The following is a 27,735-nucleotide window of genomic DNA, read 5'->3' as shown; positions in this document are numbered from 1 at the left end:
ATGATAAAGGTTGATGATTTGGAGGTCTGACCTAGGGGGAGGTTCTGGATACGCATTATGGTTGTTGGGTTTGGGGACATCTTTCACTCTGAGAGAGATGAACTCAGCGGTGTAAAAAATAGGGATGAGGTTACTAATGGCAGAAGTGCTGATGCAGCAGCTCTGGCAGAGGTTTGCATGAAAGAAGAGCAGCCTGTGGATCCTATTGTAAGTGAGTACTATTTTATGTTTTGGTATTGTCATTTATTCCCTTGTTACAGCTGTGCTCATCTAGTGACCCACAGGCTATGTTTTATCACACTTTATTTATCCTTCAGCCTTCCTTCCTTGCAGGTCTTTTATGCTCAAGTGAGGTCTGGATGAATTGCTTTAGTAATAGCAGTAGGTGTTGATTCCTCATATGTAATGTGGTAAATGTGAATGTGGTCCTGTGCCTGGAGGGGGTTACAGTACCAGAGAGGCGATAGCAGGAAGACACAGGTATCTGCAAAATTCACCTAATCCACTGCCATTTTAAACCTGTGGGTTTAAATTATAGCAAATTATACTCCCTGGTAGTAGCAGTGAGGAAAAAATTTACAGTGGGTATTTGCATGCTGTGCCTGATCAGAGATATCTAGCTTTACTCATGATGCTTTAGGTTTAACAAAGACAGCAAACTGGTGGTGGTGTTCTGCCTTATCTCTAGTCCCATTGCTCTAGTGTTATTTGCCTGTAGCAGACAATTTGATGCACTGCCATACATGACTGAAGGTATGCTGTGCAGCTACTGAAAAGTTACTTCAATAGCAAGTTAGGAAAATTCAGGACCTACTAAGTCACGTGAGCAGTGTTGTAAAGAGTTTCTCATAATTTGTGTAACATCGGCTGAGTGCAACTCACAAGATCATAGATTCAGATGATGGGTAAATAATGTTTATGAAATGTAGAAACTAGTAGGTGTTGATATTTGTAAAATTTGCTAAACTGCTAGGAGAACGTTTCAGTCTCTTTATTTCTTAATGTTTATTAAAATATTACCACAGTTCTCTCCATCACAGCATCTAATGCCATGAAGAAATCTACTGCACAGAACCTGACTCTGTGTGTTACCAGCAAAAGTTATGCAGCTGTGTTAGCTTTTATGGACAAGAAATACAATTCTGAGTTGTATCAGAAATGCATTTCTGAGTTGCAATTTCTTCTCTACTTTTTTCATTTGAGGTTGGCTATATCAAATTATGTGGGAATCAATTATGGAGCCCTACAAGAAGATGGCTTTATAAGCTCTATTTTCACTGTTTGCTTTGTGGTGACAGAGACCTACTGTTATTTATGTAACCCTTTCCTGCCATTCAAAGTTTATATATCATATGTGGATTTTTACAGTTTTTTTATTATTATTATTTATTTTTATTTTATTTTTATTTTTATTTGAGCAAGAAGGAAATTTGTTTGCTAGCTGTAGGTATGTAAATTTATAACAAAGATTTTGGGGATCAAGCAAGGACAGAGATAATACAATGAAAATGGGTTTTATCTAAGTTTGGAGTGTTTTTTTTTTTTTTTTTTTTTTTTTTTAAGCAATGGAAGCTTATAAAGTGAAAACAGATTAATTTTCCATGTTTTTATGAATATTTAAAATTGGCTAGCGTTACTGCATATTTGTTAAGTAATATGAAAAAGTGAACGCCCTCCTGGAGAGTAAAGATAATACCCTAATGAATGTGTCTAATATCTTGCATAGTGTTCAGTATATCACCGTAATTATTAAATAGGCAGAAATGAATGCCTTAAGAACCCATCTTCTGTGCCCCATACTTCACTGGATCTCATAGGCCTGTCTTGTAAACTCTAATTAAAACTATATTGCAATAAAGAGAAACATTGCAATAAAGAGACATGATTCAGTGCTAACAAGTACCTGTTAATTTTACTTCTTGTTTATGATGGAGAGATTTAATCAAAGTAATGTAGTATCTACGCTATTGGGCACATCCCGTAGGAGGCATGCAGTCTTTGGACAGCATGAAGAACTAGCAGTTGACTTGATACTGCCCTGAGTGTTTACTGAAAATGGATACCATTTAACTCAGTTCTGGAGACATTTTCAGAACAAGTTGCTGTATGTAAATTGCAAGTCAACACTGTTATAGATGGAAATCTGAGATACCGTCTTTATGAAATGAGTAACATTTTCTGGGCCTGTGCTTAAGAGGCAGTTGGGGTTAGAGTGATTTTGATATGATTTATCCTGGTAACAGAGAATACGTGAACTGCTTAGGTGAGATTGGGTGAACTGATACAAGTGAGAACAGTCACCTAACTTATGCCTTGTGTTAGTTAAACTACAAAGTCTAACGTAACTGAAAATAAGTTTGTTTGTTTGTTTGTTTTTAATAGGACTTGTCAATATCATATAAATATATCAAATAAGGCATTTTATTTATTTATCAAAATAGTTTGGAACTTGAATCATGCTGCTGAAGTTTACATACATCCTGTGTCCTTAACTAGCATTCAGCTGTTCTTGCCATAAATGTTTCTGAGCTTCATAGATGCACCTATTCTTTGCTTGTTAAAAATAATCCTCCTTAAAATGGTCTTAAGTATACCCCAGAGTGCTTATTAGCTTATATGCATGTTAATGGCCAGTTACAGGGGACTGTAGAAGGGGAAGGAATTATTTGTTCTTCATCCTAAAGAAGGAAGACAAGGTAATGCTAGATTTAGTAATTTGGTAGCATCTAAATGTTCACATTTTGTAATCATATAATTGAAATATGTCTGCATCAAAACCTTTGACAGTCAATATCTCCAGTTCTCGACATCTTTCCTAGATAGCAATGATCAAATCTTAGTTTTAGATATTGGCTTCCATGACCCAGGAGTTCAGTATTCTTTTCAACTTAAGCTTTCCAGAGTGGTAGTGTGTTTGTTTTATTTTGTTTGTTTGTTTGCTGTTCTCTCATATCTGTTGCTATAACAACTATAATAGTTATCATAGAGTTGCTGTAATACCAAATGAAGAATGTTAAGGCTGTGTTTCCACAGCAGAGAATTAGTGTAGGCAAAGGTAATTGGGCTGAAGTCAGTTCTTCAACAGAGCATCTCCTGTGCTTTGTATTAAAAGCTCAGAAGTCAATAAATTTTGTGAACATTGGAATTTCCTGTGTAACTGGAACTACATGGGCTTTTCTTCCTCACCTATAAATATAGAATATAGCTGCTTAGGATATCCAGGTGGACATGGCAACTTAAGCAATAGATCATCTAGAAATTTCCCATTTAATTTTGCACAAATTTTTAACAACTTGTTTCTGTTTCAATTGTTCTGCAACTCATTTTACAATGGTCTAGTGTTTTGCTAGTAACTACGCTGACTATATTAAGCACAATCTATTCCATTAGTTACCATTGTGCCTATTTAGAATAAGCAATTGAAAGATTATAAGGCGAGAGGACTTTTCTGAGTCTTTAACACCAGCTGGGTGATGGTAAGTGATCAAATGTAATAGGTGAACCATCAGTTGTAGTAATAGTAAAGTAAGCTTAAGTATCTGCTATAAACATGGTTTCTGTGTAGTAGAAAAGAGAGAGATTAAAAATATTGTCACAGTTCAGTCACAAAAACACTGGAGTCTAAATGCAAGCCAAATGCAGCTTTAAGTCACGCAAATAAGCATTGTACAGAATGTGCACTTTGGGATTTGACTCGATTTGAGTACTGAGAGTTCTTCCTTTCTACTCATGAAAACACAGTTCTTGAGCAGGCTTTGAAATAACAGTCATACTGTTCATATAATTCTGCTAGTGACATATATATATATGTTTTTTTCCAGAGTATTATTCCCATTGATAGAGGTATCACATTGAATACTGGCTCATGAAAATAACCAGTGTATTCTAGGGACTAAATGTTAAGACAAGTGGGAAATTTTATTTAATATATTCAGACGTGTCTTACTAAACATCTTAGGTTTTATGATAGTACCCACTTTTACTAAGAGTTTTATAATATATATATGTATTTCCCCAGTAATAACTGATGAGCTATCAGAACATTTCTGCTTGTAGGTTCTTCATCTTGTCAGTAGTAATAATTGAATTGAATTGAAACTTGTGTGTGTGTATTTATTTCAAGTATTATTTTTTTTTTTTCCACACTGCTGCATCTTATTTCTTACCTAAAATTTCTTACCTTGAGTAGAGCTAATATGGAACTTAAATTATTGAATTCAGTTACATAGCTTGGTCCTCATTTAAACTATCACAACTATTTATTAGCTTTATTTTTCTTCCACAAATATTCATTTTTGAAGAGCAGTTATTTATTTAAAACACGTGTGTTAAAATTACAATATTTTATATGCAAGCAGTACTAGAAAATTGTCAGTAAAAAAAAAAAAAAAGAAATGTGAAAAGTTGCCTGTTCTAGCTGCTACTGCTATTTAAGAAAAGCATAGCTTTACGGTCAAGTGTTCCTAATCAAAACTGAATCCCATCTTTTTCCAATATACTGCATCACAGTTTATTTTTAGCCATACATTTTTAATAGCTTTTTAACTGATGGGAAGAGAGTGAGGGAAAAGGCAAAATAATGAGGGAAGGTTGCAAATGAAGCATGGGTAGAATAATCTTGCATAAACCATGTGGCACTGTAATGAAGAGAAGTAGACTGGAACCAAATGTATTAAAATAAATATATATATATATATATATTAAGTATATCTCGGCAATGCCTAATTTCTGGCAGGCTTGGTCTCCTTGTCATCGGAGACTTCAGGACCAAGTAAGCTAAGAGCATTATTTACTTTATGGGACAGAAGAGCTGCACTACATTAGTTTTTTTTTTGCCTATCTAAATGTATGATTTAAGTAGCTGACTTCCACTGTAGCTGAATCCAAGCTGTTTCTGTTAGCCCTTTTTTATACTTCTTGGTGGTGAATGAAAGGGGGCGGGGGAAGGAGGGGAGGGGAGATGTTTCTACTAAAGGAGTGAACTGGAACACCAAAACTTGAACAAGACATACTTGAATTCTTACGCTGCTACGCAAAGAAACCATCCAGTATTCTCTACAGTTCTTCTACAGTTACTTGCTCTTGTATTGCTTCTGGTAGTGTGTTCTCAGCTGTGGATGAGGGCACTCACCTCTTGAGCATAACAGCCATTCGTGCAGCAGGGACAAATTCAAAGAGCATTTTCTGTAAAGCAGTTTAATAAAATATTTACAAGATTTGGTAATGAACTAGACAATTGTGTGAACTGTACTGTCTTTAGTTGGTTAGAATAGGCAGTCTCCAAGCATTTACAGGCTCTCCTAACATAGTTTCGAAATCGTGTTTTATGGAGCGAGAATGTTGTTCCTTTCTACGGAGGGTTTCATTTCAGCAGTGTTTATTACTGAGCACATAAGCATTTTCAGTCAAACTCAGAAAAAGAAGGAGGTGAAGAATTTTAGCATTTATAAATGAACTATATAACGATGTGTGCATCCTGAGCCTGGCAGAGGAGATGAGAGGGCCGATGATGAGTTTCTTGTTTTGGAAGGTCATGGGCAATTTCTTGTTCTCTGGGCATCCGCTACCTGTCTTTCAGAGCTTTTCATGTGTAACTGCAGGAACCTCTTACCCTCTCTGCTTAGCTGGCTGTCTTTCTGGAAACCTTCAGTTGCCTATTTCACTGTAAGATTGAAGCCTGCGCTGCCTGGCTGTTTTCTAGTGTCTTGTCTTCTTTTTTTCTAATTTATATGCTCACCTTAGAAATGTGCCAGCATATGCAGTGTTCCCTACTGTATAATTGAACTGGCCAGTTGGCTGAGGTCAGGGTAAGGATTATTCTTTTCACAGAAGTAACAAACCTAATTCTCTTCTGGTATGTTATCCAGTCCTTCATTTATTGGTTGAAGGGGTGCAAATCTGGAACAATATGTGATAATATGCCACCTGTTTTGTGTTTGAATAGGAGAGAGAATTTGGTTCAGCTCTGTTAAGTCTGGAGACAGTGGTATAACAGTGCAAAGAACAACTATCTGGTTCTGCTACAGCTTTATTATTGGCTATTGGATAATACTATATACATTCACTTTGAAGTAGCATCTGTACTAAGAAGAGGAAGGACTGAGGCTGCAGTTCTGACATAACCTCCAAAGTAAAATTGCTCGAATACTTTAATGTCCAAACTGCTCCGTTACAAAAGAAAATGTTGATTCATCTTTCATCAGCCTTCATCTGTATCACTTTAACTCTAACACTGTAATCTTCTCAAGGCAGGCTTTAAAATGCTTTGATCTTCATGTTAGCTGCTTAGCACTGCTTTATGGAGTTACAATCAGATGCCTTGTTTGAAGAAATTAGTTGGTCCACTGGATGGAACTTCTTGGGCAGAATTCTACCTAGATGACTGTTCTGTGTACTTTTCTCTCAGAGTATTTTTAACCTATGTAGAAGATATCTGTATGCAAGTATCACATTTATTAAGAGTCTTGCGTTTAGCTAACATCAAGGAAAAAGAGAAAATGGCCTATCTGCAATTCTTATAATCACAATAACCCAAGACATGCTGTCATATTTTCCACTGTTCTAGAGTCATGATGAAATGTGCCCACTGATCTGTTGAAGTGTGTACAATCAGTACTGCAAGGACATCTTAATTGGAGTTTGATCTCTGACTGTTAATCGTCCCTCTACACATCAATGCCATTCTCTTCTGTAGCCTCACCCAATGGGAATTCATCTGCATAGGCTATGTGAATATATATTGTGGAATTATTGGCCTGCATTTAGAGTTTTCAGATGCACGTTTCTGCTGCTGTTTGAACAGCAGAAATCAGCCATTTTGGTTATTACCAATTCTCAATGTATGTACCTCAAATTAAAAGGTGGAGAGCAAGTGGCTTGCTGAATACTGTAGTACAACATCCATCCGGGGGGGAATTTATCTGCAAAACCACAGAAACTGGATCCATTGATATCTCTTCCTGGCTAGTTTGAAATCCTCTGGTTACTTTAAAGAGTGGTTGGATGTTTCAAAAATAATGAGAAGTGCTTCTACAAATTTGTTCCCAGCTTTGATCTGTGCTTTCAGAAAACTATGTGCACCTTCAGCTAAATGTATCCATTTCTTTTTAAGTCTCATCGTTGTGTTTCTTTTCTTTCTCCTTTTTTTTTTTTTTAAAGAGAACATGGAACTCGGTGCAGGAGCAGAATGAGTAAATAGTGCATTACTGTCTTTAGAGAACGAGATGGGGGCCAAAAGGAAGAGAGGTTTGCAGTTTACTGTCTGCATTTCTCATCTTGCACAATTTCCTGCTTGTGACACGTATGCAAAGCATTGTCAGTGATGAGCAGATTCTTAAACCCCGAAGGAATGGGAATAACCATAGTATAACAACACTGCATGAGAAATGCAGGATAGCTAAGTCATTTATGGAACCTGCTATATCTTTTAAGGTTTTCTGTAGTAAAGCAGAAAATAGATGGTAGCCTTTAGGCCCCATTAGCATTGAGTTATTTTCACATAGATCACAAACAGATAAACTAATATTTTTTGCATTTTACAGCAGGAAGCATGGCATATCTATTTCTTTCTAAACTCAATAGAAATGTGGAAGATACATGAACAAAATAACTGCAATAATAATATTTTAAGGAACTATATAAATGAGAATTCACTTTGCACTGTGAATTGCTGAGCATAATGGGAAGCTTTTCAATATTTTTGCTTTGTTTCTGAAACGGTAGTGGAATACTGTGTAGTCTAACAGATAACATTTTGCATCATTTTACAATTTTGTCTCCTTTACGTTAAATTGTTTAGCTACAAATGCATAGCATCCATGAAAAACAAGGTATTCTGGTTGTTAGTATAAGCAGGGTATTTCTGTTTAATTAAACTTAGGAAGCATGTGTGAGATGAGTGAAATGTGTTCTTGGGTATCATTGCAGGGGGCTGATGCAAGCAGTGTAGTAAGTCACTGATTTATTACACTGCAATTAAGGAAAAATGAATGAATGCATTTTCATGTCTCTAGAACTTTGGAATTTGTGCCATGCTAAATTTAAGAAATATGAAGTACTTTGCTTTCTGTTTCACTCCTTTTATTATTATTATTATTATTTTTTCTCTTCTACATAGTGAGGTACAATTTTTCTTTCAAATAATGATGTCCAGAGATCAAGTATCAGTCACCAAGTACTCTTGTGTCTACATTGTTGAATGAGTCTAGCTGTAAAAATGCCAATGTAAAATTTCAAATATTAGTAATTACTAATATTGGTATCTCCATACATGTAGTTTTCTTTTGTAGGAGCTGTATTATTGAAAGTATTAGTTGAATTATAACCTCAGAATATTTGTGGCAATTGGTCACTTATTTTCAGGTCTACTTCTTGTAGACAAGACATTAGTCTTTCTAGTTGTTGCATGAAGCTTTTGTAAGTATATTTGTAGTGTGCACTGAAGGTGTGAGATGTTTGAGATATTTTCGTGTGATCCAATACAGAGGGAAGCTAGCAAATCTACCAGCTCTCCCATATGTCTAGAGTAATGAGACCAATTCCATTCAGCTCTTAAAACACATCTCCTCTTGTCTGGTGGGGGTTCAAGACTTTGCCTTGGATTATATGTTGTTAGAGGAAATTATGCAGTGCAGCATCACACTGAGAAGTTCTAATACAACTAGTAATGATACTAATGGCTTTAACTGCAGAGGAATGTAGCACAACCACTCCTAATTGTTGTGTTCTGAGACTTTTTGTCAGCATCAAAATTTTTCCTTGTTGCATCCTATTAACGTTGCCAACATTTTTTTCCATATTTCTTTTCTTTACTAAACGTTACTACCATTATCTTGTTTAAAATCTTTCAGTTCCCCAGTGTGATCAACCTCATCATAATTTGTGATCTGCATTTATGAGCAAAGTTACATTAATGCCTCTTCATTCCCACTCCTCATTTACTTTAATGTTCATCATTCTGTCTGGCAGTTTTTCCTATTAGAGTACGCCATCTTAGATTGCATAAAGCTTTTCTGCTCGGAAGGTAATGAAAGTGAACTCTTTGAACTGATCTCTCTTAAAAGATAAAGCTGAATGCTGTTCTGAGTTTTTTCCATCTTTGAAGTCTGAGGGTGTTACAGAACCAAAAGTTAAATCATGGCACTGTGGGGTGGTTTTTTTATATGATGGGAGGTTGTGCTTCTGTTTTGTGCTGTTAAAATGCAATGATCCTGAGATCTGTCTGCTGCTGACAAGTGGAGTGCCCTTCTTGTAGGCAAACATAATACTGCTCAGGTATCTAAAGCAACTTAACACAGCAGTTCCAAGCTCTCTGTATAGTGGCAAAGCCCATCCAAGACATGGGTAGCAAACTTTGCAGCTATAGCAAATTCCAGGGAAGTCAGGCAGATAATGCAAACAAGGAAGGATCTTGTAACCCTTTCTGGCTTCTTTTGAAGCTTAGAAGGGGTTAATAAATTTTGGCTGGAATATTATTTTTTTCTTCTGCTTAATCAGGTGATTTACAACCACAGAATAGTACTATCACATGGAGATTTAATCAAAATAGGCAAAATATATGCCAGTGCAAATGAGTAACATGTAAAATTAACGAGAATATTTTTGAGGAATAAAAATGCTTGTGAAATAGCTAAAAAATTCACATTGACAAAATCCTCAGGCCTGTATTTATCTGGAGGTTGTGGAAAAGGACAGGGATGTGGAAAAGGCAGGCATGGCAAATTGAATGCCTAAGAGGCGTTTTCACCAGCTTCCCTTTGAGGAATTTGGTGCCATCAGGATGTGACTGCACCAGTGGATGGATTTTAGTTTCCAAGGGTTTCTATACACTCTTTCAAAACCCCTGCATTTATAAACATACTTATTTTGGGAATGGCAGACATTACTTTAACAGTGAGCAGAACATGCCAATACAAAGTAAGTGTGAATAATTCCCTGCTGGAAAGATAATTCTATAATTTGCCTCTTGTCATTCAGGGACTGAAAATCTGTGGATGCAAATCATTTTCAGTTTAGTTAAGTCACTTTAAAATAAACTAAATGATTCCTGCAGAGCTGGTGGAACTTATTTGTAGCTGAGGTGCTTCTGACTCCTGATCACATTTGGCAGGAGGAAATTGTATTTGTTTTCCTTATTATTTTACACACAGCATGTGCCAGATGGACGAAAAAAACATGTAGTGGTAATTCCTTCCAGTATTGAAATGCGCATGTTTTGTTGGGGAAAGAGGGAGGGAGAGAGAAAGGGGATCAGGGAAGTAATGCATTGGCCTCTCTTAGATCTTCCTTCCATTGATTCTTTCCTTCCTCTTGTCCTCAACACCTCTACAGTTGGTGGCAGTGTCTGCCATTGGTCTTTCTCTCATGTAGTGATCATACCTTTTAGTTATGGAAATGTGCTTCTTTGTCTCCCTCTGATGGAGATCCCACCTAAGTCATCTCCAACTGCCTGATCAAGCAGTAGGAGTTAGGGAATTATTTCATCTAGCTTCGATGCCCGAGGTTAGTCTTTGCAAAATCTGTTACGGCCAGACTCCTGGTATAAGTCATTAGTGCTTATTGAAATATAGAATGATACTTTTAAACTGATACTGGAGAAAAAAAAAAGCACAGCACTATTGCCTGTCAATACTTCTATTGCATAGTCTTTGCCTTCACCTTACCAGGAAAATAACTTGGAATCACTATGTTGGTGTCTTTTTATATTCCTTTTACCAAGCTTCTGGTCGTAGGGATTTTTGCCTTCCTTCTGAAAATGCTGTTATATATCTAATTTTTTTAATAAAAATACCTTTATTAGGGGTTCTAATTGAAGTTATCTGTTCTTTAACTCCTTGTTAAAAGTTTTGGTGTTATTTTTTTTCCACTTCAGCTGGTGGACCCTTGATAGCATACCACTTAAAACTATTCATGGATGTATGTCTCAGTGACAGTCATTCTAAGCAGGCTCTTTGTAGAGCTTTCTTCTTGTCACTTAACATCTGTTTTTAAATACAGAGAGCATTGGGACTTTCAGCAACCTAAGTTTAAAGTGGCTGCTAAATCCATTGTGCTTTGAATTTTAATCATGTTCATCAGTAACAAGGCCAGGTGGACTTGCTGGTAGTATCTCCCTGCTGGCTCTGCTTTGGTGGCACTAGCTGCTTGGGACCTCCCTGCACATCGGTTCTGGGCACAGGGTAAGCAGTCTGCCAAAGCCCTGGTTGCTTGAGGCGTGTGGCCCCAGAAGGATAGCTGCTGTGGGATGGAAAACATGCTGAGCTATCTCCTGGGAGGTGGTTGTACCACGTGCCGTGAGACAAATGCAGCATTGCATTGCATGGTTGAAGAGCTAAGTTACAGCAAGCAGACTGCTCGGTTTAATTTTGTCCCCCTTGCTGTTAGTGTGTTGGCACTGGAATGGTGCTGTTCAGCCAGGGAGCGTGGTGTGTGCCTGGAGACCATGTGTATGGAGAAAAATTACCTTAGCTGAATGAGACAGACACGAATCAGAGGAAGATGCCTCTGAAGGTGGGAGATCTGGCTAGACAGCCTTTGGCCCTACCACTTAAAGGTGTGAAAGAAAACACCATGGAGGCCAAGCTTAAGCAATGGCCAGGGTCGGCCCAGAACACCTGGAGATGGGCACAGATGCTTCTGTGGTCATATGCACTAGATCTCCTCCAATATAATCCCTTGTTTGGTTTAGGAAAGTTTTAATGATCTATACAGTTTATGCCTTGAATTCTATATAGCCTGGTTACAAAGGAAGCAGCCTGTCACTATTCCTCTTCATTGCCCATGTCATCCTCAGCTGCATGTTGGAGTTGATGAGTACAGTGGTTTATTATGGCCCTTATGACTGAGGATGTGCTACCCTACAGCTTTGCTCATGTGCCTTTTGTGCCTTTTGAGGTATTGTAATGTAGGTCCTCAGTTTTCAAAGTGCTGCACAATCAATGTCTCTCTCCCATTTTTGTCAGCCAAACGTGATTTTGCCTAGCCTAAAAGTTGGCAAAGAGGGTGTTGCTGAATATATATATAAAAAAATTAAATATTGATATTGTAAGCAGGCTTCTAAAGAAATAAAATTTATTTCTGGTAAAATATTTGCTCTTTACTGTATTGCTTGTAAATTCATAATTGCTTTTAATACATAAAACATTAAAAGAAATTTGATATAGTAAAAACAGGTGTAGTCTAATCAAATTATAAGACTTGAACATTCATTATAATTATATTTTAATTGTTTTTATGATCTTAAAACAAATCTTACTGCTGTGTGTGTGATTCAGAGATTGATGTTTGCAATATTAGGTAGTGGCAGTTTGGGATCAAAGCTATTTGTGTCTTTCAATTACTCTGTGCAGTACTGTTGAATTTTCAAGTACATTAGTCGTACATCAGTATGGTTGTGTATGCTGCTTTTTCAGTGAATAACCTGGTCATATAGTTTCACATTGTCTGTAGTGGAAGAGAGCTTTTGTTCAAGAGAAATAGAGCTGATGTTGTTTAACTGAGGGAAAAATCAATTTATATTTGCATTGTAGCTTTCAAGAAATGTAGCCCATAAAGCCATCAACCCTGTTTCCTAGCAGGTTCAGATAGAGTTTTGTGCTTCCACTTAATTACAAGGAGGTCTACAAAGAACTCCTTCAGGTTCAGAGAAGGGGCTAAACACCTGGTGTCAGACTCTGGTCTGCTACAGCTTGCTTTGTTAATTTGCAGACTTGTTAATTTTCTCAGGTGTGGAAAGGAACAAACACACCTTGGATTCCTTGCTCTGAAAATGCTGTTCTGGTACAAAATTAATATCTTAAAATTGCTTCCTCTATGTCCTATTTTAGTAATGATTTCTTTTTTCTTTATGTGCTGTCCTGAGCTGTTCCACTCATAATAGAATGAAAAGTCTCTATTTTCTTCAGCTCTTTTTTTAAACTTTCTGCCAGAAATGTCAATATGTTCTAGCTTTCATTCACTATAGTAAATTTGGCTGCAAGCAAAAAGAATCGATTTTCATCCAGACCACCTTGCCTTCAATCTTATCACAGTGCGTAGCCTAAAGACTATAGCTAGATGAAACTTTCATGTTACATGCCTCATAAAAGCAATGTAAGTACTTTAAGCATCCAAATTCTGCAGTAAATATTAGCCAGAGTTTTCTGTGACCTTTTGCATGTGGCCTTTGAGAAACCTTGGAGCTTTTTCTGAGTAAGATTTGACTTCTTTCTTTGATTCTCTTATGAAATCCATTGAAAATCAGAGCTAGTGGGAATTTCAAGGGATTACTTGTTCTTTGTCATGTCCTTATGAGAATGCATTTCAATAGTGTTTTGTTTCTTTAGAGACTATCAAAAATACCCTTTATTTATAAAATTATTTTCTTATAGTCTTAATCTGTAAAGCTGCAAATCTTTGTACAAAGGTGCCTTAAAAATTAAGTGAGCTCTATAGCCTATCTTGCCATGGAGTATTCTCTGCCTTCAATATTACCCCCCAATATCAAAGCCCCCCCAAATCAAATTGTGCTGAAGAGTGTTTGTAGCTGTAAAAAGGGATGTACATTTTTACACCTTCTTGCCCCTTAAAATGTAAAACAGACAAGAAAAGGGAAATGAAGAATGCAGCGTTAATGGATATGCTGACCAAAATCTTTAGAAATTTCCGTCAGGAAATCATGGTTCCAACACATAATCAGAGATTTTTTGATACCTGTATTCCCATTTACCTGTAGAAAAATAGCCTTTTAATTAGAAGATTGAGTAGGAAGTCTTTTAGCTGGTTTATAACTGTCTGTTTCAATGTTCACCACATTAAGCAATGATTATTACTTCTGAAAGTCACTTCTGAGTCCCACCTTTGTGAGGGAAAACATAACCCAAAACATCCCAAAGTCTGTATTGCATTTGCACAGGCTTAGGGTATTATTGGAGCTGATTGTAAATAATTCTTTGGTCTTTGGCATGAACCTTGCATTCTTAGCTTTGATCTTGTGAATCAAATCAGATTTGACTTGCTAAATGTGGTTAGAAACACTGTGAAAAGCACACCCCTCTCTACCACAAGTAGACAAGCTTTTTTTGTGTGTGGGCATGTATGTACATGTATGATTCTCACTGTTTATCTGTTGTAATAGAAATTTAGCCCAAGTCTGTAGGATTGCAGAGTGCCCACGTGTTACCTAACTCATTTTGAGGACTCTTGATACACCTAAGTGACCTAGGGTTTGTGCTGAGGTGACTTGTCACCCTTGTCATTTGGTAAGTTCAACACTTAGTGGTGTAGCTTCCAGAAATTCCCTTGGGAGCAGTTTATCTTCTTTGAAGTCACTGAGCACAGGAATTTAAAAGTAAATATCAGCAGAGCATATGAGGCACCTGACTAATGAAAAACCTGGTCTAAAAAACAGTGGCGGCTTGGTGGACTGAAAAGGACAAGTTAACCTGCTGTTGACCACAGCTGGGTTGGGAATGGGCTGAAAATACCCCCCTTTATGAACTGGGCTGCAAGTTGCATCATGATATTACCCAGTGTAAAATTGTCTGTCCCACAAAACTTGTGACTTGTACCTGCTTAAACTCTCTAAATAATCATGGAAATGAAACCGGGTTTGTACAAAGAGACTGATATTTTTTGTCTCTAAAACGATGGATTCAGACTTGCTTTCTTTGTATATTAAAAGAATACTACATATGTGTATTTAAAAAATATTACATCCAAATAAATATTTAGCCAAATTTGAATATTTTATCTCTTCCATGTTGCAATTATACCTCAAAGAAATGGCTTGTATTGAAATTATTGTTCGGTATCTTTTATCCCCCCACATTAATACATGGAAGGTTAGTATTTAATTAATTTCCCTTGAAAAGCAAAGCACCAAAGATGACTGCTGTAAGGCAAAGATTTCTCACCTCCATCTTGGCAGTTGTGCTTCATCTTCTCTTGCATTAGAGAAACTTTTTTTCTCAGAAACAGTGTTGTAATGCTTTTTGGATTTTAAATGCCATAGCTGTAATGAATTAACAAATTCAAATGTATGCTGAACTTCAGCTTTCCCTTGGTGTCCCTTCCTCACTGTCTGGATGTGCTTTAGTAGGTAATGCTGACATGGTAACTACTGCAGATTTTGACAAAACTGAGCACAAACTATAGAGAGCAGGCTCCGCTCAGATCAAACCTGTACAAATGGTCTAACTGTTAATCTGTAAAACTAGATAAATACCATGTAAACCCAGGCTTTTGGCATTTTTTTATCGTTTCCTTTCACATAATGCTGCAGTTAGACATCTGTGTGTTTGAACAGTCAGAATGTGTGTTGTTTCAACACTCTTGCTTAAAGCATTAAACCAACAAACATTTATCACCATACCAAACAACAGGCAGTAAGTTAGTGTGTTTTTGCAAAAGGTGTGTATGTATCACTAAAATATAGTAAAGGCTCATTAGCGATCTGTTTGTGATTGCTCGAGGGGATTGCTTGGTAGATTTAGAATACAATCGTCTCTGAAGAAGGTAAGAATGGAGGGTGTGCTTTCACCAGAAAACCTTAAGAGTCTGCACTCAAGTCTGTATTCTCAGAGTGAGATGACGCTGAGAGAAGAAATGATGAAAGTTTATATATATGTATGTATAAAAGTTTTGTGTGTGTGTGTATATATATATATATATATCAAACTGATCTGTTACAATAAAGTAGTAGATGATATGTTAAGGTAGGACTGTAAATCTAAAAAGATGAAAAAACATTCAGCTAGGACAAGGTGATAGGAGACCCCGCCCTTTCGGGAGTATACACTTTACAAAAAAAAAAAAATCCTATTTAGTAAAACAAGAGGTTTATCTTTCCAAAAATGCTAAGCCAAATTGACACATCTTAATTTAGTGTCACTAAAATATAGCCACATTAGTCAGACATCAAATGTAACAATAATTCTCTCAATTTTTGTGAAAGTAGGCATCTTAATGGTTGCTAGTTTGATTTAATACTCAAATAATGTAAAGGTATTTACTTGGCTGTGTTTGTTCAAGTATTACTGAGCTTCCTTGAGCAACATACTTGTCTTGAAGTTGCAGTAAAGCATGTAATCCCTCAGGCATTAAGTTTGTGGGTGGATGGGTTGGTTGGTTGGTTTTGTAAGCTTGGTCCTGAGGACAGTAACTGATGCCATTAACTGTTGTATTCTGGATGTATTCTACTTGATTTAAATGTTGTTTTAAAGCAGACCAAGCAAAAATGATGTTTGCTGTTTACTTACTTTCATTGAGTGTGATGGGTGCACTCTGCTACAACATTAGAATCTAGTAAAACAGCTAAAACTGCTTTCCCTGACACTTGATTTCTGGCATTTTCTTTCTTTTATTCTTCATGAAGGAAAGTATCTTATAATGAGATTTAAAAAATGTGCAGAATGAAGTTGATCACACCTAAGGATGGGGAAACTTCAAAGATTAAGTAGGCAGACGTAAGGGGAAAGCATGGATGTTGCTGATGTCTCCATGGCAGCCAGTATCTACTCTGCAGCAGTGAAAGATGGCATTAATTTGAGTATTTCACTATGGATATTTTTCTCTTATCCTGTGTGATTTAAGACAAACTCAATAGTGCATAATTTAACTATTGGTTTAAGGTCTCTCTTAGGAGCCTGCTTCCATTTTTGGATGGGAAGAACAATTCTAATTGTTGTTTATTGAGCTGCTGCTTTTAGATTTTAAGCCAGGCCATGTTGTGCTTTTGATCTGTGAATGAGCATGAGTCTCTTCCATTTCCTTCCATGGGACTGAGATTTTGAGTAGGAGGAGAGATTGATGATACTAGAACTGTGGATGAGAAAAAAAACAAGTCTAGCACATCTTTTATAGTATAATGTAATAGTTGAAGTGAACAAAAATAGGGATATATTTTTGGTAAATAACTTTGATCAAATAAGCAAGCTGTTTTGTAGACTAAAAAAGGCAATTAGTGATTGCCAAGAGAAAATTATTTTGGTCATCCAAGAGTTTTGGTTTTGGATGATGTCCTGCTGCACAGCAACCTCACCCCATGCCCTACTACTGGGTTGCTTAAGCAGCTGTCTGTTGTCCCAACCCTGTCCTTAAATATGTTAATGTTTAAAATAAAATAGGAAGGGGGGAGAGGGTGGAGGGATGACAACAAAATGTTGTGGTTGGGTAGAGGATATATTCCCTATGATCTCTTACATACCTAATATGACAAAGGCATTCGCTTACGTTATTAGTTAAGTCAATAGCATTAACTATTTAAAAGTAATGCACAATTTTAATTGATTTTGCTATATCTATTAGAGTTGTCATAAAGTATTTTTATTATAATAGTGAATACTATAAATTATTTCCTAATTAATATTAATTTCTGTTTTCATCTCTATGTAGCTTTTCAAGAAGGAGAAAAATGTTAAATCACGTTTAAATCTATTTTGGCTTAGGAATATTAGAGGTAAATCATATGTAATACCAGGTGTTCATAGCGCTATAGAATCATCTATATCTCAATTAATGCCTTCATATGAGATTCTATGGTGCTTATTAAATTATAACTCCACTTTCTTAGCTTTGCTGTTTTGCCTGGATGAGGGTATGCAGCAAAGGCAAATTGTCTCTGAAATGTATCAGGGTGGATATTGAAGGCAAACCAAATAGCGTAAGCAGAGAAAAAGAAAAGATGTATTTTCGTGCCATCATGCTTCTCTTAAAACAAAATTCAATAATGTGGAATGAAGTTTCCTCATTTGAAAAATGTAATTTGTGTAATTTTTAGAATTAAAACCTAGGAAAGTCTTTTCCAGAAAACTGTTAGTAGGTATAGCTTGATATGCAAGTAAACTTTTTTTGGAACTTTCATCTGTTTTTGGAATTCATGTCTACCAATTTCAATGAAATTTCCATACACAAGTTCCATACCAGAAGTGTTCTGTAAATAACAGAAGGGCTATATATTATTATATATATTATCACATCATATTCCTTTAAAAACTGAAGAAGTATGATCACGTTTCAGGGCTACATATACTACTTTTTTGTTTTGTTTTTCTCCATAAATTCAGTGAGAGGGGAATCCAGGGAGACCATACAGAAAGACGTAGACTGCTTGAAAGCAAATTTGTGATGGTTGTTCAAGAATAAACAATATATCTGAAAAACAAATGTAGTGGTAAGGCTTTGCAGAGCTCCAGTACAGGCTCCAGTCTCGCAGGCTGTCCGCTGTTTGCAGTTCGTGATGTTGCCTGTGTAGGCTCAGTAGGCCCATGTAAATTCATCCAGATTTCTTATAAAATTATGTTTGTTTTTTTACATGGAAAGATGTGCAGAAGGGGTTAGAGCCTTTGGATGCTGTATCCTGTCCAAGAGGAAGGGCCACAAAACAAGCAAATATCTATGCTGTGATAACACGATTTTCATAGAATTTCCAACACAGAGAAGTTTGAAAAGGGAAAATGTGGGTACCTAAGCAATGTAATCAGCATTCACATTCCAGTCAGCTCCTCTGAGCTCTTTTAAACTGTCTCATTCTTATGTTTCCTTTGAAGATGTTCAAGTGAATTGTTTTGGCCTTCAAGAGAAAATTAGTTTTGGTTTTGATTGTACATCATAAGATCTTTCTCTCCTCATGATTAATGAGATAAGCTGCTTGAATGACCACTTAATTTAGTAATCTATTTTTAAGATTTAGAGAACTGCTTTGAGAGTGTTGATAAGTAAATCTGTTCAGTGTGCGGGAGGTGTTTATAATTACATCAGTAGCTTGAGAAAGTCTGCTCCCTACTTAGGGATGTAAGGCTGCTGATACAAGGTGGTTGTGTGTGGAAAAACTTCAGCTGTCCACTGTCACGTTGCAGAATTCAGAGCAGCCTGTTGTAATTCAAATTGCCTGATAAGGGCAATCAGTTGCAATATGAGTATCAATGCTCATATTTTATTGATTTTGCTGTCTCTGAAGACAATGGGAAGGAAAGCCAGAAAGCCATACCATGCCATGAAAGGAGTTCTCTCAGTACAGCTCTCCTGCCACATCCTTCTGCCATTCCCTTTCATAGGTCCAGCCAGTGACAAAACAGACATGCTCTCCTATGTGTTGATGTCTGCAGTTCTTTCGCTGCTTTATTGTCACTGTCCACACATCCTTGCAAATGTTATATTCATTTTTGTTTAAAAGCAGTCTTTCAGGGCAGCTTAGAGTTTGTTGTCTCAGTAACGTTTTTTTTTGTCTGTGTCCAACCTCAATAGAAATACATGTGCATGCAGGATTGTAGGTCCCAAGAGCTGGAACGTCTTTATAAAAATGCCAGTTTTTGCCACTTCCATGCAAACTTTTTGTCTGATTGTCGGGGGTGATGATCACATGGCTCTGGACTTCTACACCTTTTTTTTTTTTTTAACCTTTTATACTTTATAACAAATCTGACAGAGATAAAGAAACTGAGATTAAATGACTGTGCTCATATGAACAGCTATGAATTTTTCTGTCTCAAGATATCAGTGATATGTCAGACAATGGCCAGCGTCAATAGCTGAATACTTGGTTTAATCAGACACCTTAGAAAAATGCCAAGTGAGATGTTGGCATCCTTTGTTTCCTTTGCTTGGACAAACAACACATACACAGCTTGCTGCTTAATTCTGTTCAATGAGGTCCATTCAAGCTGATTTTCTGCCTGTCTTGGCAGATATGGCCTGTCACGTTGATCCAATGAATTACTGTTACTACACAGTATTTGCTAATTTTAAGTTGGTTTAAACCCTATTTATTGGACATGAAATACTAGATAAATGCTTTAATATTATGCAGAACGTGAAACTACTGTTTTGTTTTAAGTATTTACTTTCATTTTGATTTGTGTTTAGCTTCTTTCAGTAGGTATCTCATTTGACTCGCAGTAGTCTGCTATTGTGGCCAGAAAAATCTGGCAGGGAAGAGAAGAAAGCAATAACTAGGTCTTTAAATATAACAGCCAAAATACTGCATTCTGCAAAACTGATTCCACATATCTTATTGGTATTCACCTCTTTTGCTCAACAACTTGTAGTGGCTGTATCATCAGTTTTGTTTACATCTCAAAAGTAAGCGAAATGCAGTTTTCTCACTTTTCTTAATGTATCCTTTGAATTTGAATGTTGTCTAATGATGTGTTCCTACTCTTTATAAGATCTAGGCAAGTTAATTTGAAAAATTCACCAGCAGAGCAGTGGGTGCTTGTAATTGCCCACCTGGTGTGCAAGATAGGCTTTTATTTAATAGAAAACTTCAAAAGCTCAGTGAGTTTAATTAAAGTGAATGGAAGAATAAAAGTGACATTAAAAAGGCATCAAAAGTGTGGGAGGGGGAGGGAGAAATAGAAGAAATACAGGGAGATGCTATAAATGTGATCTTTTGGGAAAGCATTTTCAGGTAAATTTTTAAGGATCAGGCACGGGATATGCTTTAGCTGCAGAGCAAGCTCAAGCCCATCTATGCGACTCTCAAGCATCCATTCCTAATTCCCAAGCCTCTCAGAATTTGTGCGTGTGTACTCGGGCTTTTTCTTTAATTTTATGTGCATAAAACACTTCTCTTGGTGTGAAAGTTTCAAGGCAGCATGCCTAAATGGAAATTCTTGAAGCCATAGTGGGTCACTCAAATAAGAGAGCAGGTGTTTAGTTCAGATTCCATGAGTTCAGGCTGCAGTATATCCCATTAAGTTGATGAGAACTTCAGGTATTAGCATTTCAGAAGGTGGAATGACTCTCTACATTGATGTCTTCCTGCAAGATTCTTCATTTTGTTGGTGTTTGGTGTTATAGCCGATGTAGGGAAATATAAAGAAATTCAAATTGCAGGGAACACCTGTTGAAACAGTAGGTATGGTAGTTGTTCCTACTAATGGAGTGGCTTTTGATTTCTCTTCTTCAATTGTGGGGGAAGTTGTTCTTCTGGCTCTTCAAATTGCAGTGGATATGGCAGTGGGGATTTGTCCAGTGATTATAAATTATTTTACAGTCTCACAGTGTTTCAAATCCTTTATAAGCTGTTGAGTATAAAGGGGTTATGATTGCTGTTGTCAGCACTAAAAGCTAAATGAATTATCAGTAGTTTCTGTAGGGACTGCTTTGTCTTCTGGGTCAAACGCAGAAAAAAAGACACAGAATCAAAGTGAGTTGATGAGGTTATCAAGCTGGAGGCATTTGGGACCTCAGCTTGAAATACTGGTTACAGCTGAGACACTGAAGAAGGAAGAATATTAATTCCTAGTGGAAATGTGAATCTTTACAGCAGGGGTTCATAAGAAGGTGTATGCAGCTCGTAGCTACCTGCTGCTTTGGGAGAATGGGCAGCACCCTCGTTCTGTAAATTTGAGTGGAAAATCTAATAAAGCCTTCAAAGTTTGACAGTTTGAATAGACAGGCAGAACGTTCATGGCTGGAAATAACTGAACTTTTTCCATATGCTTATTTCTCTATACATGCTTAAGAAAACCCAGGTTCTTAAATATTACATGTAATCCAGTGATGACTTGGTGATAAGGAGAGAAAAGGACGATGAAATATTAATCTTGGAGAATTAATAGATAAAAATTATCATTCATTATCACAATTTATACTGTGATATGGAACTAAAGTTGCAGGTAGTAAAAGCTGTCAAGTCATCCAATTTGTCTGTGAAACACAAATTTGAATGCTGTGGAAATTTTTCCATGGTGTCAATATGAATATTGAGTTTTCAATTTAGTTCCAGTTCAAAATCCTACACTATCAGTCTTAGGTAAATTTTCTTTTTCTGTTAAAGAAGGAAAGCAGCAAAGGAAAAAGAGTGAAGTAACAGTTTTTAAAATAGGAAGATAGCAAACTAAGGAACGAAAACCTAAATAAAATTCTGCAGATAGTATGGTAGAGAAAACTAGGACTTCTGGTAGCAAAACACCTGCACTTGGATAACTATGTCCATACTTAGTTAATTAAATGCAATCTTTGTCTGTAACTCAATTATGAAAATCTGAATACATGATTCCCAGTAAAATCACAGAAGAACCAGGTTCTTAATGTTCAGGAAGCTTTGAGGGAGTAACAAAGTGGCAGGTGATAAAGGAAGATCATAGAGCATGCATCTAGCTGTAGGCTTCTTAAATTTGGCTTTTAAATACTTGTGTACCTTTAGGCTTCACAAAGGAGGTGAAAGACGAGGGTCATGTTTTGGCTTCTGTGAATGTATTCACCCAATCCCAGATCCTTTTTTTTTTTTTTTTTTTAAATAAGAGTTTAAGTGGGAAGAGAAAACTGGAAGGAAAAAAAAAGAAAAAAAAAAAAAAAAAAAAAAACTTTTGATGTTTCCTTGTAGTATGCAGTGCTTTTATATGGTTCTTCTATATGTTGCTATTACTGTATACACATGTAAATTTACTGTATTTTTTCTGTTATTTGCAGTGCAAATTCATGGTCTTTGGTCTTTTTTTTTTTTTGTTCTGCTTGGAGTTCATTTTAATTAGCAGAGATGTGAAATTATGGGGAATCCATGCTAGAAGTGAGAAAGGTCATTGCCTAATGTTAATTTGCAGAGCTCTTGTTTCAATCCCAATTTAACTGGAAAATAAGTGTTCTTATTTCTTCCTCCCACACACAGTTATCAAATAATTCTGTCTTAACTCATGCAGAGATAACAATGGTATGAAGTAGCTGGAATAGGTTGGGGCCATTGTCAACAAGGTGCAGCATGTGCTAAAGACTAAAACTGTGCTGTAGGCACAGTTTTTTTTCATTGCCTGTAATGTTACTCGGCATTGTTTTTTGTGAAGCTGGGCAATCCCATTGTTTGGGTTGTATGTATTTTTTATTTTATTTTTTTATTTTTAATTCTCCTCCCCCCTTGTGTACATGTAGACGTTTTGGTGTTGATGTTTGTTTCTTTTTAACTGCAGTAATAACTGGTACAATCTGGCCACAGATATTTTCCGGTAGATGAAATATAGGAATTAATGTAGTGTGATATATTAGATTTGTATTCATAACTTTACTTTTTTTGTCACTCACTAAATGACTTCTTCAGAGTTGATTGTTACAGTGACAGCAATAACTTATGCTGCTCTTTCAATCTTTGTTCATTTCTGTCTAGTCATATTAATAGCTGTCAACTAATTTACCAAGGAAATTCACCATTAAGTAACTCTAAGACATGGAGTTGAATAGTATTGGCTAAAGTGGCTTTGTTTGCTGACAAGTTATAAACAGACACTTATGGGGAAAGAAACCATGTGCCATTGCCAAGATATAGCATTTTTAAGGGAGAGTACTGGTTAGAAAAAAGATCGGATGTCAGAGTTTTTTTTGTTGTTTGTTTTTAAAGAAAAAAATAAAGTATCTCTCTTACAAATTATTTTCTAGAGCACACAAGCTTTACATGTACAGATGTCAATTATTAGACCTCTGTCCCTGCCTCAGAAGATACCAGAAAAGATAGGTGTCAGTTTGTCTTAGGTTGGTCAGCAGCCTACCTTCCTGGTCTTAATTTTGTTCTTGGTCATCTATGGAGATAATAGATATGGGGGGGGGGGGGGGTTGCTTTTTGCTTTGTTGTTGTGGTGGTTTTGTTTGTTTTGTTTTTGTCTGTTTTTAAATAATTGGGTTGAAACATGGGCATTATTGCTTTCTACTGCAGAATGGTTCTGCTAAAATGAAAGCAAGCACCTTTAACTGCAGTAATTCAGCAAGATAGTAAAAGCGATAAGTGTCCTAGTAGTCACCTAATGATGTGATTCTCTTTGCTTAAAAAATCCTCCAAATTTTCCAGTGCTTTTTGTGAATCAATCTGTCTGCTTTTGATAATGTCCCCCTTCACAAGCTTCTCTCAGATTGCTTGGCGCTATTTGATAAGGTAAGTGCAGATATATCCCTGTGCTGTACTGCCGGTGTATCTCGGGCCTCATCAGCATTGACCTTTCTCTGGAAGAGGCGTATCTCTCAGACAACATCACTCCTGCTGTGTTTTGTGGTTTTTAACAGATGTGTTGTGGATTACACTGGCAGCACTAGGCTCATTTCATTTGTCACCTGCAGTATGCTGCACTTTGTACCAGATCACCAAAGGCAAAATGTGACTGTGTTGAAATTGCTGCACTACCACCTCTCTTTTGCATAGCTTTGCCTTTTCTGCTTTTTCAGCATCACCATTTCAGAGCTTCAGTCATCAGGGTCGCAGCTATGAATCCCAGCAGCAATCCCAGTAAAAGTAAATAGGAAAATCTGTAGAGGAGTAAGGATGATCCCCTTGTTGTCCATCCTTAAATTAACAGGAGCCATAGGTAAATCACTTTAAAGAATAGGGAGAGCTGCACAAAAATACTGTAAACAGAGCATACAGCATGCTCACAGCATAATTAATTGGTAACCTACGTAGCTGATATATCTAGAAGTTTTATTTAAAAATAAAAAAATAAAAAATAGCAGCAGCAAAAACAGACAACAAAAAAGTAGACTTCCCAGTCCCCCCAGAGAAGGGGGAAAATAGATTATGAAACTTGGAAAGTCAGGTATTCTTGGCTGTACTTGCTGTGGCTTAAGTTATTTAAGTTGTTTATAATCATCAATTTTCACTTTGATTTAATTTAATTAAAAACAGTTGTGGAAGTGAGATTTTTCTGATCTTCATGAAAGAGAGGGCATCATAATATTGCTCAATACAGCAATGGTGATGCCTTTGTGCTGGAAAGGTAGGGAGCACTGGGACATATGAGACGTGTTGTACCTGTGCTGGTGAGCAGGGGAGAGGGTTCAGAATTCTTCCTCCACCTGTAAAATTTTGAGGATGGTTTGTTACCCTGCAACTGAAGAAAATACTTTCATGTGGGATGTTTCTTTCTTTGTGCTGTAGCCTTTACAGGAGGGAAGCATCATTCTACTTAGTTCAGGGGTGTCTAAATTAGTTGTATATTGCACATTGCACCTATGCACTTTGTATTGTATCTTGAACCTTATTTTCTGATCAAAAAGCATAGTAGAAGTAACTTTTAGTAAAAGACTGAATAAATGCTAAAGCTGCACATTGTAGCCTTGATTGACTAAAGAATCCAAGTCCTTTCAGTTTTGAGCCCCCTTCCCACTTTTGCACTGACATTGGTAACAAAAAAGCTGGAAATAACTGCTGGTGCTCATCAATCCATCAGCTCCAAATAACTGTGAACTCTCCCTTCAGAGGAAGCTCTATGATCTTCAACATCTCGAGTTGTTATCCTGCGTGCACCTTTGAAGTACAGCTCCTAAACTCTACAGTTCAGGGGTAAGCCGTGGCTGCAGTACATGCATAGGTTGTGGTACACACGTGCCACCTGCCCTTTTTCACAGCACTGCTATTTAAAGCAAGTCTTTCATCTTGCCTGCTTAATCACATCTTGCAGAGGAGTCTCTGCTGCAATTCTTTATTTAACTATTGACATCTCTAGAATTGGATACTCTGCAAATATTTTCATTGCTATTTGCACTGTGTTAATACTACATCTCCATAAAGCTGTCTGATGGCAAATAGAGCAGTGTAGCTTAGTGGTCTCCACCTACCTGTGATGTTCCACATGAAGAGGAATATCTTTGGTTTAATATATATAAAATTTGGTTGCTTTGTTTTTGTTTTCATTCTCCCTTTAATCAAAACGTCAGCATATTCAGAAGGGAAGTTAGACAATAATTAAAAGCTGAAATATCTAATTTAATTACTGTCAAAAAGACAGAAACGAAAATGATTTCTCTTCAGAAGTTCTCACTGTAAACCTGAAAAGAACTGTGTAGTTTCTGAACTCCAGTAAAAGCTTTTGGCTTTTTTTTTTTTTAATGTGGAGGTTGAGGGAATTAGAGTTGAAACTGTTTTAAAGAATAGACTTTTCAACACTTAGGACCATCATAGTGTCTATACTACACACTCACACTCACTCACTCTTCTTTTTTTTTGGGGGGGTGGTAATTTTATCGCTTTAGTAAGTTAAATGTCAACAGGAGTAACTGTCCCCAAACATATCAGTGTTAGGAGTCATTCAGGCAGTCTGAGCTTGCTACAAATTGGAAATGACTGGTTTTCCTCGCTTTCCCTGATGCACACTTCTTCATCCAATATCCATTGATCAGAAGTACCCTCTTGTTGCTGGATGGTACAGGACATAACTGGGAGTTTCAGTGCCTTTTAACTCCACCCTAAAAATGCCTCTCCAGATAGCCATGGGCCCTTAAGCTTGTCATCATGGAATGTCATTAAAAATCTCAGGTAGTGAAGTTCAAATCTAGGTCCTTGTTCTTGTGTTACTTGCATGAGTGTTACCTTTAGCTCATGTTGCTGGTTATGCTACCTTGTGATCTCTCTAATTAAAATCTGTCATAGTCTGCAAGATCTGAATGCCAGTTTGCTTCCCTGCTGCAGACTGGAGCCACCTCTATGCTTTAGCTCTGGAATTAATTTGGCTTACACAGGATGATTTTGGGGATGAGATGTTTAGTTGCACTGAGGAAGAAGCCCTGTAAGTAGTTAAAATGGAGGAAAAACACCTTTTTTTTTTTTTTTTTCTAAGTTTCTTTTAGCTCAATGCACACGTATCTAAATTTAGATACTTCTGCTTTTGCTAAGACAATCCCTTTTGAGAAAAGAGTAATTAAAAACTTTGAAGTCTGTGGTGCTAGGTCACATGCATTTCGTAGCCCTCGACACCGGCCCCTAGGGCTGAGCCATGGCTGGGGGTGACTGCAGGGCAGCTGCACCCCAAAGGCAGGGCTGCATCAGCAGCATGGGCCTCTGCAAGCTGCTGCAGCAAATTGGGCTGGGTTTCAGCCTGGAGCCCCTCATTTGTGCCTGTTTTCTTTAAGAATCCCAGGGACTGTTGGTTACTTGTTTTCCTGCAGCTCATACTAGACTTTCTTTCAGGAAAACTTCTACTTTGTTGCACTGCTAAGTTATTTAATGATTAATCAGACAAAACCCCAAGAGCATCAGTGGGCTATAATATCAGTCATCATGTAAAAATCTTACAGCACAGGCTGTCTAGCAGTACAAGTTTACAGTTGCAGTGTTGGGCCGTAAAATCTCTAAGTGAAAAACAGTGATTGCAGAGTAAAACCTTAATTCCCGTAGGTACAATACTGCTGCATGGGTGTGCCTAAGCTTCAGTTAAATTCCATAGGTATTTGCCAAATATAGTAGTTATAATTCCTATTTGCTTTAATTTCCTATTTAATTTCCTCATAATAATTTCCTATTACTATAATCAGGTTATTACTTACAGTCATTTCTTAAGAAAGGATTTGATTCCTGAGGTGAACAGCATATTCTAGAACAGGAGTCAGTTCTAAATGAATGGATTATGACACATTACGGAAGTGCATTAGTGGATTACCCTACCAACATGAAGATTGGAGAGGCTACTGAAGGCAGAATTTTTGACTTTTTTATATACTGCAATTTATATAAAATGTTTTAAAATGTTCAGGTGACTTAAGGCATATAAATATTTCACTAATGTCCAAGTATATTAGACGTGTACCAAACTGAAGCTACTCTGATGCTATGAAGGTAATTGGAAGCCTAGACAGTATCATTGTACACATAGATGGGAAAATCTAGATGTAAAATGCTGAGCTTTGCAAAGATGTTTAAGGAAACTATCAACGTGAAGGCTAAAAGAATTAAAAAATTAACTTTTTTTATTTTTTTTTACTTTTGAGAAATAATTCTCTAGGAGAGGAAGATAACCTGTGTACTGGGGGGAAGAGGAAAAAAACAAAAACAAAACAAAACTGCCT

The 27,735-nt window shown here is 36.8% G+C and overlaps 1 protein-coding gene across 2 annotated transcripts in view; it reads left to right on the top strand.

The window, feature by feature from the left end:
* NRG3 (neuregulin 3) overlaps positions 1-27,735 on the top strand; it is a 402,024-nt gene that overhangs the window by 99,681 nt on the left and 274,608 nt on the right. The window contains exon 1 of one of the 2 annotated variants that reach the window (XM_035330413.1): positions 887-905. The exons of the other annotated variant lie outside the window; for it this stretch is intronic. Coding sequence (XP_035186304.1) covers positions 899-905 — 7 coding nt within the window. The 5' untranslated portion in view covers positions 887-898. Of the gene's footprint in view, positions 1-886; positions 906-27,735 lie in introns of those variants that run through there. 2 annotated transcript variants of the gene reach the window in all.

The sequence above is a fragment of the Oxyura jamaicensis genome, chromosome 6 (genome assembly GCF_011077185.1).
Source record: "Oxyura jamaicensis isolate SHBP4307 breed ruddy duck chromosome 6, BPBGC_Ojam_1.0, whole genome shotgun sequence".
NCBI classification, from domain to species: domain Eukaryota; kingdom Metazoa; phylum Chordata; class Aves; order Anseriformes; family Anatidae; genus Oxyura; species Oxyura jamaicensis.
This window is presented reverse-complemented; position numbering and strand designations above follow the sequence as displayed.